At 37.1% G+C, this 17,349-nt stretch overlaps 2 protein-coding genes across 2 annotated transcripts in view; both read right to left on the bottom strand.

Annotated features, from left to right (window-relative positions):
* The window catches only part of LOC100375698 (peroxidasin-like), a 28,948-nt gene extending 12,772 nt beyond the window's left edge, over positions 1-16,176 (bottom strand). Inside the window, exon 1 of the mRNA XM_085493188.1 lies at positions 16,093-16,176. The gene's annotated coding sequence lies outside the window, so the exon portion shown is untranslated. The remainder of the gene's footprint in view (positions 1-16,092) is intronic.
* On the bottom strand, positions 431-9,355 carry LOC146731507 (uncharacterized). Its single transcript, XM_085493187.1, has 2 exons — positions 8,595-9,355; positions 431-3,828 (listed from the first exon to the last, which is right to left on the bottom strand). Exons 1-2 carry the CDS (start codon positions 9,324-9,326, stop codon positions 1,267-1,269), a joined length of 3,294 nt encoding a protein of 1,097 aa, XP_085349313.1. The 5' UTR covers positions 9,327-9,355; the 3' UTR covers positions 431-1,266.
* Positions 16,177-17,349: the final 1,173 nt, after the last annotated feature.

The following is a 17,349-nucleotide window of genomic DNA, read 5'->3' as shown; positions in this document are numbered from 1 at the left end:
AACATGAGTGTTTAGTTTCTGTGTTCCGAGATATGTGAATGTCGTGTCTCGCTTATAATATTATATCTGTCGTTGTTAAATACACGATATATCACGTTTTGTTGTGTTTAAAAGTAGACCCACTTTGCAAGTATGTAAAACATCACTCAGTAAAGCAGCAACCAAGCAACTCAAAACGAGTCGATTACTATCCAGCAATCTGCGTATTGTTCATGATAGAATATTCTATTGGCATACACACTGATACCGAATGCTAGACTAAAAAATGTGAAAATGAATACCTCTTTTATATCAGTTAGTAATCTAACTTTGTGTCTCGGGGAATTGTGTATGTGTGATAGGTATTTTTGATGGTTAACAACCTTTCACTTAGGTAACCGGGATTCGGTCGTTTCCACGCTAGGCTGACAAAAGACACACACAAGCTTCGTTCATGTTCCCAAAACGATTCTCTGCCAAGTCCCTGGTTTTTCACCCGAGACAGCATTAAATCCATCTTTATTTCTTGTCACCCCCTTAACCAATTACAATCAGTATAAGAGACTCCAAGGCCTTGCCTTCCAACAAACAACCAATCACATGAAAGTTTTACACATCATAATCAATTAATTACTCGTCAAGCTGTCTAGAGAAAACATTTCTATACATTGTCAACACTAACTAATATTGATGGGGTAATAATCTCGCACTAACATTCCACCAAGATACTACCTTTTTTAAACTCGCAAACAACATTGGTTTAGAATTACAGCTACTGTCTTGTATCTTAAAAACTGCAGAGTCATAAGATGTTTTTGGTTGATTTCGACCAGCTCGCCATCTGGTCTTGTCATTAACCTTTATCAGTATATGTCATGACAACCACTGTCAAACTGACTGAAATATAAATCATGATACAACCCCCTGTTTTACATTCTGCATGTTCTCCGAACATACCGTTCCAATACCAAGGATGTCATCACCTTTATATTTCACACGTCAAATACATCAACAATTGTTAAGCAAGTAAAATACACTCTAATATAACAAAATACATAGTTTCAAATGAGTAAATACAATGATTACATATGGTAATTATAATTTCAAATAAAAAGCTATAAATTTAAACACTACTGTTATGATTCTAAAATACAATAGTTATATATATTTAAATAAAAAGATTATGAGGTTAAATACATTGGTTATATTTTCGAATATCCTACTCTATCAAGGAGAGGTGCCAGCACTTCACTTGCTATCCCAATTATTCAGTATTGGGTTCCCTATCTACTGCATACTAATAATATCCCTGGGAATCTCGGTATATACTTCAGATAGACCTACCAATAATCTATAATGATTCCCTACCCCTTCCACAGCCATGCACTTACTATCTTTCCACTTTGGTATCTTAACGGCTTTGGGCAAAGGAATTACACGTTCTACACCATGAAATTTGTATTTTAAATCACCCCATTCGATATTCAACACGGACGAAATTATACCACGTTCAACTGTTAAATTCTCGATCACGGGTCGCTTTGCAAAGGCCAAATGGCTCGGAGACACGTACAGGGTCATAACATTTACCAAGACATACAGCTTGTCATTGGATATCTCTAAAATTAACTTAGTACGGGGCAATTTAGGTGCACGATTCATTATAGAGCGATTACGATAACACTTGCACAATCGAATAACCGCCAATATTAATAAGAATCCTGAACACATTAAAATCAGAATTAACGTTTCATTTCGAAGTTGGATCATGGAACTCTTCAAATCTCGCAAGGGGTGGTCCGTAATTAACTCGTCTACTGGCAAATATAACGTTTTAGCCCGGGCCCTGGGAAGGGTTGCAATCAATATGCTCAAAGTTCTCACCTTACAAACTGTATATACTGACAAAATCAGTGACCCTGTGCTTATAATAGCCAGAATGGTTTCAATTATAGTAATAGTTTTGACTTCCAAAAACGGTAAGGCAGGGGTTTCATCCGTAATGTCGCTAAATAATTTGTCTACTTTTGAATAATAAATTGGTTTATTTTTTCTTAATAAATCTGCCGTTCTGTTTAAATCTACCACCAAACGTGCATCAGAACGTACAATTTCCTCGAAATTCCCTCTGTTAATGGTGATGTTAGGGAGTTGTACTCGCCACGGGTTTTCATACATCGATTCCCCCGTAATTTCTGTCAAATCATCTGGGTCATAAAAGGGTATTAAGAATGGCAAATTTACCGGATGCAGAAACGTGGGGGCCTCGTCTTCTGTGCAACTGGTTAACAATGGCGATACATAGAGATTGTCGGATTTTATAGCGCATCCACAGGGCAATTTAATTATACACATTGTACAACCTTCAATAGGCTCAGGGCTTTTATCCCCGCATGCTATTAACCATTTAGTATCATTGCTATTTACCAAAATATTCCCCTGTCCGATTTCGAGAATCTTAGGGTCGTATACTGGGTTGAGTATTAAATCTATTTTACATGTGTTACGAATTTCCTCTTTATTATCATAGAACAAGGCCTTCGTACACGACGACTTACGCATATTTATCATGGTAATCACAGAGGGACAATCTTTTACTGTCAGACCAGTACAAGACGAAATTTGGTCTGCACTCATTTCAACGTAGTAAGTTTCATCTTCATTAACCCCAAAATACTCTGCAACTGACGTTACCTTCGTGCGCCCGTTCTTTGCTGTATTATTGTCGAAATGCTGAGGTTTATCACCTAAATCATAAGGGAGGGGCATAGGCATGACTATCACTTTATACACTTCGAATATGTCGTTTTTTATAGTAATGGGAATTCCAACCTTTATGTACACATTATTGTCTGTACGCCGAAATGTCACTCTCGCATTATGGTAATAATAATTCAAATTCGTGTATGCTATATCAAAATTAGGATATTTCTTTCGTAGTTTCTTTCGCACTGCCCTTAAAGCATCCCCTAACACTCTCGGTCCTACCAACTGCAAAGGTAACCTTCCTTGTAATAACACGTCAATCGAACTCACCCTACGTTGTGTCTCCCTTTCAAGTAACTGTAACGCTTGTAGGCGTTGGATAGCATATCGAAACATTAAATGTGTGGATCGCCGTTCATAATTTAATTCTTTTTCTAACGCCTCTTGATTTAGTTCCATTCTGTTCAAGCGCTTTCTCCATTGCGATAAATCAGATACGATCGAATAAATGGCCTCATGATTTTCCTTAATCCCATTCAGAGCATTCCCTATTCTTTTATTCGTTGTGAAAACATATGAGTTTAAATCATCTTCGTACGCAACAATTTGATCTGTCATAACCTCGGTGGAACTTTCCAATGCTGCTACATGCCGTCTCAAAATATTTACGTCGTTCGACGTGGCCGTTCCGAATAAAGATTTCGATACCTTCCCTACAAAGTCTAATAATCCCCTCTTCTGCCGTTCATTTCCCAACTTCCTTTTCTCTATCTTTGGAAATAACACTCGAATCGCTCGTTCATCTCTCGAAATATGATACATATAGAACTTATTCTGTTGTTCGACTAACTTCAAAGTTTCCCCGTATTCCTCACAAAACTTCGGAATGAGGTGAACTGTTTCGTTCGAACATAATGACTCATTCACACTCATCATAGGAATATCTAAATAAGGTATTGCGAACGTATGATGCCAGTACGTTAGGCTGTTATCGATGTTTGCTACCCGTTCAAACAATACTCCATAATTGGGGCGCAGAACATAATCTCTCATCTGCACAGACGGTTTCCATCGTACGACCAGTAATACACTAATAAATATCAACGCTATTCTCATCTTGACATCAATTTCTCGGGAGACGCACTATAAATTAGTAATGAAATGAAAAGAAAGGGGTATGACACATGATAAATGAAAAATTCGTGGCCAATTCTCAATTTGCGTGGTCGAATGGTAGAATTAAGTACCCACCTAAAGCGTTTCCTATGTTCTCATCAAATTGTCCATGGCGTCACCACCCGGCGTCTTCATGAAAGTGTGACCCCCAACACCAAACCCGTACGTAGCTATAGTGCGGACATAACACTTCCATGTAATTTAAACTTAGGCTTTATCATGGATTCTTTCCACGCTCCTTGAGAAATGGTCTCGTTTGAATGAATTCGTTAAGTATTGTCGTTAGTAATGAATGATGTGCGTCCCAGGGCCTAAATAACACTCGTCTTGTCACACACTAATCTCTTTTTAATATACTTCTAAACCATTAATCAACTTTTCCCGCCTTCTTTTATTCGCTCTTGTCGATCCCATAAGGGGTATCGGATGGTCTTCTAAAAATAATCTCGCCTGTTCGTTTAAATTCTCATAACATTCCCAAGAATTTTGATCTTTTGGGTACCCCACCCATTTAATAAGATACTCTTTTCTACCGTTCCTCAGCCTACCCTTAATAATCTTTTCGATACCAAAATATCCGCTATTCTTACTATTCATCTCTGTGTCTCTGGGCCCTACCGAATCATCTTCTCCTTCCGGTATATCATCTAAATTAGGAACATTTTTTCCAGGAATTTCCGTTTGAGTGGACGGGGGTTCACTTTGCATTTCCGTACCCCTCTCATCAGCATTCACGATTTCAAACTCAGGGGCTTCCTCAAATATATCTCCTTCATTTTGTTCTTCGCGTAAAGCTCCGCGTTTCAGTCTGTTTACATGAACTATATTTTTAAATATTTTCCCATCGCATACGCGTTGCAATCGAAAGTTCACGGGAGATACTTTTTCGAACGTGCGATATGGGCCGTGCCACCGATGTTCTAGTTTTTTACTCAATCCCGATGTTGCTTTAGGCGTGTACAAATAAACAATATCCCCAACTTGGAACGTACTTTCTTTCGCTCTTCTGTCAAAATAATATTTCATTTTTTCTTGATTAGCCTCAATGCATTTTAAAGCAGTCTCATGGGCAACCTTTAATTTTTCCTTCAGTAATTCCGCATAATCTCGGGGTACTTTATTCTCTTGTTCTGGTTCTAATAACACTGTGTCTATTGGCAACGTCGCCCGTCTCCCATATGTTAAGTAAAACGGTGTTTCTTGAATCGTTTCCTGTTTAGTTACTCTATACGCAAATAACGCGGCCGGTATAAATACATCCCAATCTTCCTGTCTAGAGTCGCAAAACATACTTAATATTTGAATTAATGTTTGATTAAAACGTTCCGTATTCGCGTTACATTGTGGATTATATGGCGTCGTGTTTGCTTTTCTGATTCCAAACATTTGGCAGGTCGCTTTGATTACTTCCGACAAGAAATTTTGACCCCTGTCTGACAAGAGACATCTTGGTGCTCCGTACCTGCATATAATTTCATCAAATAGAATCCTAGCTGTTGTTCGAGCATTCATGTTTTCCGTCGCGAACGCTTCGGCCCATTTCGTAAAATAATCAGTAAACACAATAATATACCGATTTCCCGCCCGAGTTTTATGCATGGGCCCAATAAAATCAACTCCGACCCTATGCCAAGGGGCTTCTATTTTTAACGGTATCAAGGGGGCCTTGGAGCGTAGTTTAGGAGATTTCCTAGTGGCGCAATCTACACACGTAGACACCCAACTATGGATTTCAGAAGCCATTTTTGGCCAATAATAACGCTGCCTGATTGAAGCATAAGTTCTTGCAAACCCAAAATGACCTGCCGTTACTTCATTGTGAAATTGTTCTAAAACGCGATTTCTTAATTTATGCGGAATGACTAACTGTTTTACGCAATCCTGTTCTTTACTAAATTTACCCTTGGGGAACCAGAGGTGATATAATTTTCCATTCTCCATAACATATTCGTCTCTAGTATATGCTAATATTCGTGCCTTGCGCGGTTCAGGCGGTAGGGTCCCGTTTATTAAATAATCTATTATTTGGCTTATCTCTGGGTCGGCTCGTTGCATTTCGCTAACATTACACCAGCCTGTTTCTGCAGGCGTTCCACCGACTACACTTTCTTCACAATATACGTCTACTGTTCCTTCATTATTAATTTCCGGTTGGACTTTATCAGTCACTAAGGATACTATTCCAATCAAATCATCGTCCTCCTCTAATTCTGTGATCGTTTGGGGCCCCTCATAGGTACGTCTAGACAATGCATCCGCGTTTTGGTGAACCTTACCGGGCCTATGTACAACTTCAAAATCATACTGTTGTAGGGCAATGACCCACCTTCCGATTCGGCCCTTAGGTCTTACTAACCCAAATATATACTTTAAACTTGAGTGATCTGTTATTACCTTGAACTTTGCGTGCCTTAAATACGGGTCGAAGTATTTAATTCCTACCACTACGGCCAAAGCCTCTAATTGTGTTATAGGATAATTACGCTCTGCCGGGGTCAACGCCCGCCCGCCATACGCAATAACTCTCTCACGTCCGTCTTGTATTTGCGATAAAATAAAACCGATGGCTTGGCCAGAGGCGTCGCAACTTAATATAAATGGCTTCTCAAAATCGGGGTATGCCAATATAGGCGGATTTGTTAGCGCTTCTTTCAGCTGTTCGAATGCCTGTTGACATTCTTCCGTCCATTCAAACGCAATATTTTTGCTAGTCATTGTATTCAAAGGCCTGGCTATTTTCGCATATTGGAACACTAACTTTTTATAATAATTACAAATACCTAAGAATCCTCTCAAACTTCTTACATCACGTGGAACGGGGAAATCCCTTATGGCTGCACATTTTTCTGGATCTGCTCTGATACCGTCCTTACTTATCACATGACCTAAATAATTAACCTCTCTACACGCAAAATTACATTTTGATAACTTCAGTTTTAAGTTAGCCTTTCTTAACCTTTGGAATATTTGATTCAGGTCCCCCAAATGTTTCTCAAAAGTATCGGAAAATACGATTATATCATCTAGATAAACTAAACAACTCTTCCAATTCAATCCCCTAAGCACAATATTCATGAGCCGTTGAAATGAATGTCCACTCCCAGCGACCCCCATCGGACATCGGTTAAATTGATAATTCCCAGCATGGGTCGTAAATGTAGTGAGTTCACGACTATCTGGATGTAGGTCTAATTGGAAATATCCACTTTTTAGATCAAGCGTCGAAAAATATTTGGGTTTGGCTATTCCTAAAGAGTCAAAACTATCTACTATTAAGGGTAACGGGTATGGCTCTAATTTTGTGATTGCATTCAACTTCCTATAGTCGACACAGAATCGATAAGCACCCCCAGGTTTCGTAACCAAGACAACCGGAAAACTCCATTCCGAAACAGAAGGTGAAATTATATCTTCAGATAACATATCATTAATTTGTTTTTCAATCTCCGATCTTTTTTGAGGAGTGACCCTGTATGGCCGACAACTAATTGGGTCGGGGTCGCCTACTAATCTTATTCTATGTTGGATTAATTTTGTGTGACCCATGTGTCCTGCAATTTCGGCAAATATATCTCCATTCATATTTAGGAATTTCCTTAACCTCTCTTTTTGTTCAGAGTTTAAATCTGCCCTCGCCATGTCAATATTGAAAGGGTTTACTGTTTCACTAGGGTGATCATCGTACTTGAACTCATTCAAACTTAAGTGCTCCCCCTCTGAGCCGACGTTAATTATGCCAGTATCCGGGGTCAAACATTGTATCATTCCAACTTTAATGCCTCGAGGAATTTGAATTTCTGTGTCTAACGGATTCATTACTCTAATTGGCACTTTATTCTTATGTATTTCAAAAATGCCTTTTGCAGTCAATAACCCGTACTTAGATAAATTATTCACGCACTTATTTTCTGCAATTATTCCGTTTGGATAATGATATCGAGTTTTACAAGTCATAATTTGCTGTGTCTTGGGAGGAATTGTAATACTATTTTGTGTCCATATTGGCGACTTCGGTCTCAAATGAAACTTTCGGGATGAGAAATCAATAACTGCTTTATGTTCCGCTAGAAAGTCTGCTCCAATTATCACATTACTTTTTGTATAGTCGACAATGTGGAAAGGAATAGTCACTTTCTGACCCGCTATTTCTGCCCTAACATAGATTCGACCCCTGAGCGGAACTATTTGACCGTTCACAGTACGTGCTGAACTTCGAAGGGGGGGATATATTTTACGATTTCTCAAGTTTGGAAAGTTTCGTATGAAACTTCTTGAAATAACTGAAATCTCAGCTCCCGTGTCTACCAATGCCCATACATAATCATTATCTAATTTTACTTTAATTACATTATTTCTATAGATATCGGTTGATACTGAACACAAAAGAGGGCTGTCTACCATTCTTTTCTTATGGCTAGTCAGTCTATTCTCCGCCCTTACTAAAATAGACTTTTTGGGTTTAAATTACCCCCTTGTTTTTCGTTATCACAATTTTTAGCAATATGGCCTTTCGCCCCACAACTATAACAAATTATATCTTTCGAATTCCCTTTTTGTGCTTCCCTTCGACACTCCCTTGCTCTATGACCTCTTTTGCCACAATTATAACAATTTCCACTGAAATAATTTCCACGGCTGTAACAGCCGGCTGCTGAATGACCCTGCTTATTACAAATGCCACATACCGGAATTGTATTGAATTGTCTACCTTGGTAAGTTAGGTTTGAACCAACCTGACTCTCTGGTCCCTGGAACTGCTGCGGGCTGTATACGTACTGCGGTCGATGTTGTTGTAATAATTGTTCAGTTTTCTGTGCTAACCTTTCCACGCTGAATTCAATCGCTGATAGATCTGCGCCATTCTTTTTTTTCTCGCCTTCCTGCATCTGACAAGCTATCTCACTCAGTCTGGCTCTTCGTCTCGCTTCATCAATGGTTTGAGGTTGATGGACAATCACCTGACTCTTGATGTCATTCCGTAACCCGGCGCGAAAATAACGTAATTGTTCTTCGGGTGTTTTACGAAGTCGGGCACAACGCGACTTGATATTTGCCGCGTAATCTTCTACGGATTCGTCGGCCCCTTGCTTTCGCTCAGACAGTTCTTGTTCTAGTATCCAGTCTAAATCGGCGTTTTCAAAATACGCAATAAAGGCCGCCGTTAAAGCTTCATAATCATCTCTTACTTGGGCTGGCAATTCATTTACCCACATCTCGGCTGGGCCAGTCATCAACATTCTGAATCCTGCCGCTTTTCTATCATTCGGCAGTTGGTTAAAGTCTGCGTACGCATTAAATCTCTGTAACCAGGATGTTGCGTTCTCTGATTGTTTACCTTTAAACGGAGCTGGCCCGATTCCCATGTTGACAGGCGTTGGACGATTTTGAAGATCTTCCACCACTTCTTGAATTCCTTCTACCGCTTGTTGTGTCATTCTTTGGTCTCCAGCAATGGCTTGTGTCATTTGTCCAAGATGTTCCGTTAAAACTTCACGAATTCCTTCCATCATGTATGTCTTTTGTCTTGTAATCATACAGTGTTCCCAGGATGATTTTTGTGTTGAACACAATGCCCAAGGGTTATCCACCACGTGTGATAGGTATTTTTGATGGTTAACAACCTTTCACTTAGGTAACCGGGATTCGGTCGTTTCCACGCTAGGCTGACAAAAGACACACACAAGCTTCGTTCATGTTCCCAAAACGATTCTCTGCCAAGTCCCTGGTTTTTCACCCGAGACAGCATTAAATCCATCTTTATTTCTTGTCACCCCCTTAACCAATTACAATCAGTATAAGAGACTCCAAGGCCTTGCCTTCCAACAAACAACCAATCACATGAAAGTTTTACACATCATAATCAATTAATTACTCGTCAAGCTGTCTAGAGAAAACATTTCTATACATTGTCAACACTAACTAATATTGATGGGGTAATAATCTCGCACTAACATTCCACCAAGATACTACCTTTTTTAAACTCGCAAACAACATTGGTTTAGAATTACAGCTACTGTCTTGTATCTTAAAAACTGCAGAGTCATAAGATGTTTTTGGTTGATTTCGACCAGCTCGCCATCTGGTCTTGTCATTAACCTTTATCAGTATATGTCATGACAACCACTGTCAAACTGACTGAAATATAAATCATGATATATGCATGATTAATTAGGCCACATGTCAGGTCAAATTGTTTCGTTTGAGAGTTGTATGTATTTTGTGTGTACATGATGAATACAGATTAACGATTATCTGTATTTGGTTTTAACAAAACCCTTCAATGAATAATGTGTTATGCAAATGCTTTATAACGTTATATATATAATGAACAATTAAAGTACAGGTCAAGTTTTGTTCAACAGTTGTGAATATTTTACTTTTATGATCCTTGTTACACGGAACACAGTTTATTAAATATTACGCATATGTGAATACGTTCATGTAATATACGATTGAAAATGAATATATTCTGTAAAAGTAACTTAAGGTCGTTTCGTTTCTACGAATACAACAATTATGCACTACCAATGTAAATATATGACTAGCAAGAATCGAATGCAGAACATTAAAACATCAAAGGATATTTCATATGTTGCAGTAGTAAATCTCTACCTGGACCAATGACAATTGGGTTATGTAGTACATTGGCGACATTTGATTATTGTTTCTTAAAAAAAGTGCAATAGATGTGAAATAATTGTAAATTTGAAAAAAAATATGAAGACCCCAACTGAATTTATTTAACTTTACTAAAAGCAAAAATATTGGCATATTTATATTTTCGCGATCATCTAGGCGTCCATCTTCGATTTACAAAAAAACGCAATTTATGCTAAGTTGGCATCATTGAGATTCTGGTAAAGAACATACTAAAGTTGAGTAAACTGCTCAAAGGCTTTCATTTTGGCTTCAGGGACCTGCCACCGACAGTGTTATTTCCCACTTTTTGCTTTGAATAAAATTCTATTTCTCTGTTTCAGTCATCGGTATATACTGTTTCAATATAAATCCTTGCCCGAGGCCAAAAGAAAAGAAGTGACGATTTTGAGGTTGTACGCTACTAAAGTCCTTGGGGGAACAGCAACATCGTGATGAAAGACATTTTAAGGAAGTTGGTCGTAATTAAGGAAAGTTATTGTAATTAGAACACACTTGTGATGATGATACAAAAATCACATGCTCCACGCTTCTGATTTCATTTGGTCGCAATTAACCACTGATTGTTAATTCTGTAATTGTCGTTTTAAAGTAGTGACCCCAGTTTAGAAAAAAAACACAACAAAAACATACTCCACCTGTTATTAATAATAGTCGGTGTTTATCAATTCTGTATGTGTAAAATGAAATTAATCGCATATAAAATTGGACATACTAGGATTGCATTTAGCAACAGAGCAAAGTAGAGACTTCTAAGACAAATCACCAGGGACGTTAGTGGTCGATCGATATATTTCCCAGGTACTACCAATTGTTAGTCATTCAGTTGAAGGTTAAGAAAATTAACTATTGACCTAGAGTCGGTGGTGATGTTTTGGGATATTGTTGATTGTATGATACACGTCAACACCATAAACTAGAGTTAATCTAGTTAGTTCTTAAACGTTAATAAATAAATAATGTCATATGTATAATATAGACATTGTTAATTATGATATGGGCATTCAGAAGCACTGAGTTGTTAGTATGTGTAGGTTTGTATGTTCCCTATTTAACATATCTAGTGACCACGATTTATGCATTTTCTTCAGCTCATGAAAATATCAACACACACACACACAACAATGTATTTTATTCTGCCAACATGACAGAGAACTGTAATTGGTTATGGTAGTATTTTACTCTTTTATTATGCATATACAATTTGAATTTAAATGAATTAATTACATATAGACAAATTATCCAACATTTTTGACAGACATTTTTATCTCAATAAATTAAAGAGTATGAAATAGAGTCAGTAGTTTTAAAGGGTTAGCATACGTTTAATGTGCTTTTTTTCAATATTTTTTTTTTTGAATTTTAAATTATTGATGGTTATGACAGTATCTATGACTGTGCTTTTATTCTAAACAAAACTCCTCTTTATAAGGCTTATTTCCACGTTTTTTTCTATTTCAAAACATTGCCACGTGTGATTGTTTATAAACACAACCAACACAAGCACAAGATTTGCATGAAAGTAATTCTAATTGACACTTGATGAAAGATCCGATCCGATATCAATACTACAAAGTTTACGTAATTACGGTACTCATTTCGACCAGCCTTCCGCTTTTACATCGACAGCTTGTCCGACCGGAAACCGACCGCATTTTAATCGCTCTTGTTTCGCTTGCTCGCTCATTGAAAACACTGACCGCTCGCCTAAACACTGATCACACATGAGTAATCGAAATGGTGGTTTTCAAAATATAATAGTTGCATGACACTTGTATCGTCAAAACAACTCCACTGGAACCTCTTAAGCTAGTTACGTGTTTTTGCTGCTTGTTCTAAATGTAATATTTTATTTTAATGAGAGAGTTACGTGAAAAAAGCATAGTTAACTTCTTCCGACATTGCAGAGAAACGAGGAAAATGTTAATGATTAATTCCAAAAATAACGATACCAAAACCACGTCGGTCCAATTGCTTATTTTTATATACAGACATGTTGTTTTTACTCAGGTATTAACGTCCAAACATTTGAAGTAGGGTTACATAAAAACAAATTATAGTTGCCAAAAAACGAAAAAAATTGTACTTGAAACACTCCTCTATAATATTTACATAACAAATATATTCAATCGTGTTGCAAATTAATTATTAATTGCGTCATTAAGGTTTTTTCCATTTTCGCTCATTCTTGTGATCACGTGACTTGGTATTTGCATAAATTAAAAAAAATGGCATATTTTCAAAGTTTGAAACAAGATCTTTATTATGGTATATAACATGTATGGATAAAATGTATGTTTCATTCTGTGCACTATAGCCAAACAATTGAACCAGCAAACGTATGCTAAGCCAAACACATATGGCGGGTGTAAACATGCAGTTAAACCATACAATAACACGTAATTTGAAAATATGTTACCACATAATAATACAACCAATCTATGGGAAACGTGTGCGTATTGGTTAGAATTGTATTATTCGAAGGTATGCATGTATGGATTAAATATATGATTCAGTAGCCAGACGTCCCACTGTTCTCTATATAACAAGTGCAAAAAATAAGTACTTCCCCAAAGTCGGTCAAACTAAACAATTTTACATTCTGGAAATTTTAAATATTATCGTGTAGCTTCTTATCAATTGTCTCAACTGCCACAAATCTTCACGTCACTATTGTTTAATAGAAGGACAAGGAAAGAAATGTATTGGAGAATATCAGTCGAGCTCAATATTCAATTGAACATTCCCGTCTGATAGGTATGCGTCTGTTTTCTTAAGAGCCAAACAAAGAAACAAGTCCATGATGCTGTTAAAATGTACATTTCATGACGTTTATTCATTACTATATATTTACCGTCAATTCTCTAGCGTCCTCGGTCTGTTTCTATGCTTCGCTTCCGAAAATAGTCTCCAATACACATGCTATACGATTCGTCGGCGCTCCGAAATTCGACGTGGCGCGTTGATTGGTCGACATTTTAAGTTTGTTATTCACCTATTTGCATAAGTATGGAAGTATCAAAGTTTCAATCGGCGCCATCGCTAATTTATAACCCTGGCTCTTATTAACGACACAATTAAAGGGGCACCTTTCAGTTAAGCCTAATCTCACAACAAATTTACTTTCTGGATTAAAATAACAATGGATAACAAAAGATAGATTAACATTGTAAACAACATAAACGATAGTGTCCCATGATCCATGGGATTGAGCGGTTCCCCTTTAAGTGAACAAAGATTTTTATTAACACTGAAAACATACTCCCATCCACTTAAAGGGGCTTTACAGTACCCAATTACACATGTTTGAGGCATAGAAAGGTGAGACTATCATGTTATTCTTTGTTATTTGCGGGGGTTATTTGATTTGACAACGTAGATAAAGATTGGGTGCAGGATCAAAATGTCACCCTTTATGAAGGAATTGCTCCGTACTTCATGGTCCATAACGGGCTTTAAAGAGTGATTATCATTCTAGGATTTCAACCTGGTATTTTATGACTGTTACAGTCTCAATATTAGGCCTACAGTATGTCTCAAATCATAGACACAATAACGGTAAGTCGCATAATAGTAGAACTAACCACCAAAGCCAAATTGCCCACTGAGGGGGGGGGGGGTCACCCTATATTAAAACCTTACATCATATGCATTCTTGTTAACAGTGCTTTGGGAAAGCATACCCCCTATTACGGACGCAATGTAAATTTAGTACCCCCTAGAGCAGAAATATTGAAGAAAAACACCCACTATTGCAGACATATATTGAGAACATCCTATCCCCTGTTGCGAGCATTCTCTGCTATTTTTTGCACTCTAGATGAGTGTGATCAACACAAACAAGCTACTTATGGTTGCTGTGTATGCAACTGGTGTCATTCGTTGTTTTATGGGTCCGCCAATTCGGGGCCTGGGGCGGTGTATGGGAGTGTTTGTTGCAAGAGGGAGACTACAGCGGGCGCAGCAATCCCTTGTGTTTATTCATGTGGGCGTATTGCAGACATTAGCATTCATCTCCCGCGCGGGCCCGCTTTAGAAGGTGAAAAACACTGTCCTGTCCCGCTAAATTTGAAACGCACATGGGGTAGTAACGTCATATAGAGTGATCCCTCTTGGGAATACCTACATCGGTTGAGTAACTCCAGCCTAATGTCGTTCGATACATGTATTGATGACTTAGTATCGTGGTTGTTTCGGTTCAAATTGAATATATTTATGCAGGATATATATACAATAGTAGTCATCGGAATAAATTCTGAGTTCGTTTCGATAAAAACGGGTAAATTTGAATGGAGTCGCTATTTCGAAGTGTGCCTATTTGCTGCGATCGCGTCAAAATTATATTGCAACATTTTATCATTTTTTTTGCAAAAAAGTACCGAACACCAAACTCATACCCGACAAGAAAACATCCGATCACCGATAAAGTTGTCAGTAAATTATATTTTATTCAAACAAAGAAAATATTACGGTTCCAAGGTTATCAATCTACCGACCAAATTATTCAAGTAGGGTGACCTTCGGTACTGACTGCATGTCTTACACGATTGCGTGTAAAAGTAAAAGTCACGTACGACAACCGATGCGCCTCACAATATGGCATTTCATAGAACCATTTTTTTTACAATTCAATCACATTTTTACAATTCATTTTCATTTTATAATCATTTTTTAATAACCATTTTCGGTTCTGAAATAGATTTTCAAACCCACTTTCGTTTTTGAGAATTGTTTTTATTTAAAAAATAGATTTTCAAAAAAAAAATGGATTTAAACAATTGTACTGGAGTCTATTTTCGGTAGCGAAGCAGAGAAACAGGCGGAGGATGCTTGGACAAATAATTCAAGATAATTCACTAGTTTCTGAAATATAAGAAAGTAGGAGACGTGGGTCTTGTAAAAAGAGACATAATCTTCACGTTTATATTTTCAGTAAATTTGGTGTAGCAGACATATTACCATATTTACTAACAAATTCAAAGTGAAAATTCAAGAAAATTCACTACAGTTTCTGAAATATAAACAAAAATTTGGTGTAGTAGATTTTATATTCGCCGGTTTGTGTTGAAAACAGAACATTCATGCATAACGTTGCATATACACTGTTTGTTTATATAACACATTTAACTATAATCAACAAAGCGACACTAAAACCCAATAATTAGTTAAGCATTATACAATAACCAATCTGGATACGACCAGCACATGTTTTAATTCTTAGTATTGAGTATTGTCTTGAAGTACCAGAACAACAGGGTGCTATAACTATGAAATTGTGAGAGTGTAAGAAAGTATCTTTTTCATGACACGTGCATTTAACTGCACGCTGGATGTCCAGTTTTAAATATAATCAAGACGATATTCCAAGTAAATTGATGTTTATCGATTGATACGATGAAGGGCGCTACATATTGATACCTGGTGAGTAAATATTACATAGAATGTGGTGGTGAACATGTAGGAAGTCGCTGAATTATATATCGTTGAAATGGACATGGAATTAACAGAATGAAGTGACGCTAAAAAAGGTTATGACGCTGTGAAATATATGGAGAGAATACAAAACGAACCTACCTACACGTTGCAAGAGTCTTCACAAATGTAATGGGTGTGTATTCACGAACATATATGAACACATTGGGTTTTGCAGGGGGTGTCACACCATTCAGGGGGAACCGCATTTCTACATAACGCATGACCGTATGTCCCAGTTGTTGTTCTAGTTTCAGTGCACCTACATTTAGAGAGAAGTATTCATCGATACGTCGATATTTCGATATTTGTGACAAGACACTGACGTGAATGTGTGGCGTTGGGATGTACAGCATTTAACCACGTAGTTAGATATTTTATTCAAATCCATACTATGTAAATAAACCCCAAACGCAGGATTTTAAAATGCGAGAACTGTGAACACGATACAACTAAAACCAAATGGGTTTGTAGAGAACTCCCATGCTCAAAATGTGTTAACATTTAAAATGATCTTGTGATGTTACTGATGTAGATATATATATATATATATATATATATATATATATATATATATATATATATATATATATATATATATATATATATATATATATATATATCATCTGCGCAGATGTGACACAGTGTGAACACGAACGCGTGTGTAGATTGCAACCACCGATGTTGTTGTTTAGTGTAAGGGCTATTTTAAACAACATGCTTATATGTTTTAGATTTGGATTACGCTGTCTGTCTATTCAGCTGATACATTGTCATTGTGTATTGTATTGTATTGTATGGGTTGGCATTATTGTGAGATTTCAATATAAGCGTTTTCGACCTCACATCCAGCACATATACGACATGTATGGCACATATCTCGTGGCTAGACGCAAGGTACACCTGTTTTCTACTTTAAATTAAATATTACATTAAAAAAATCAAGTCCTGTAATAACGTATGAGTAGTGAAAGCTGATTTTGTTCAAAAACAAGTCACAAATGTCGTTTAAACAATTAATGTCATCACAGCACGAGCACATTTGATACAGGTCAAGTATCAAAACAATCGTGTTGGTAGCTTTACAAACAAATGCTTAAAATGAAGAATTAATGATATCATCCCGAGATTAACAAATCTGATAGCGATCCATCCGTGATCGAGCTATTAGTTTCCTAGAAAAAGTAGAAAATATAATTTTGACTGAAAAATTACAAAAATATATGCTGCAAACTGTCCATGATAGAGTATTAAGTATAAATAAATAAAAATAAATATAGCTTCAAGCATCAAAGATTGCAACGGACAGAAACAACTATGTAAATATACAGACACGGTGGGATATTGGTAAAGATTTAC

Source organism: Saccoglossus kowalevskii, chromosome 18 (assembly GCF_978046115.1).
Source record: "Saccoglossus kowalevskii chromosome 18, keSacKowa6.1, whole genome shotgun sequence".
Classification (NCBI taxonomy): Eukaryota; Metazoa; Hemichordata; class Enteropneusta; family Harrimaniidae; genus Saccoglossus; species Saccoglossus kowalevskii.
This window is presented reverse-complemented; position numbering and strand designations above follow the sequence as displayed.

Bases quoted from the DNA above. Each gene is read 5' to 3' on its own strand.
- LOC146731507 (XM_085493187.1), bottom strand. From the start codon at position 9,326: ATGACACAAGCCATTGCTGGAGACCAAAGAATGACACAACAAGCGGTA. The intron at 3,829-8,594 runs GTTGGTTCAAAC...ACTAATTTATAG, and splicing joins TCCAGGGACCAGAGAGTCAG to TGCGTCTCCCGAGAAATTGA.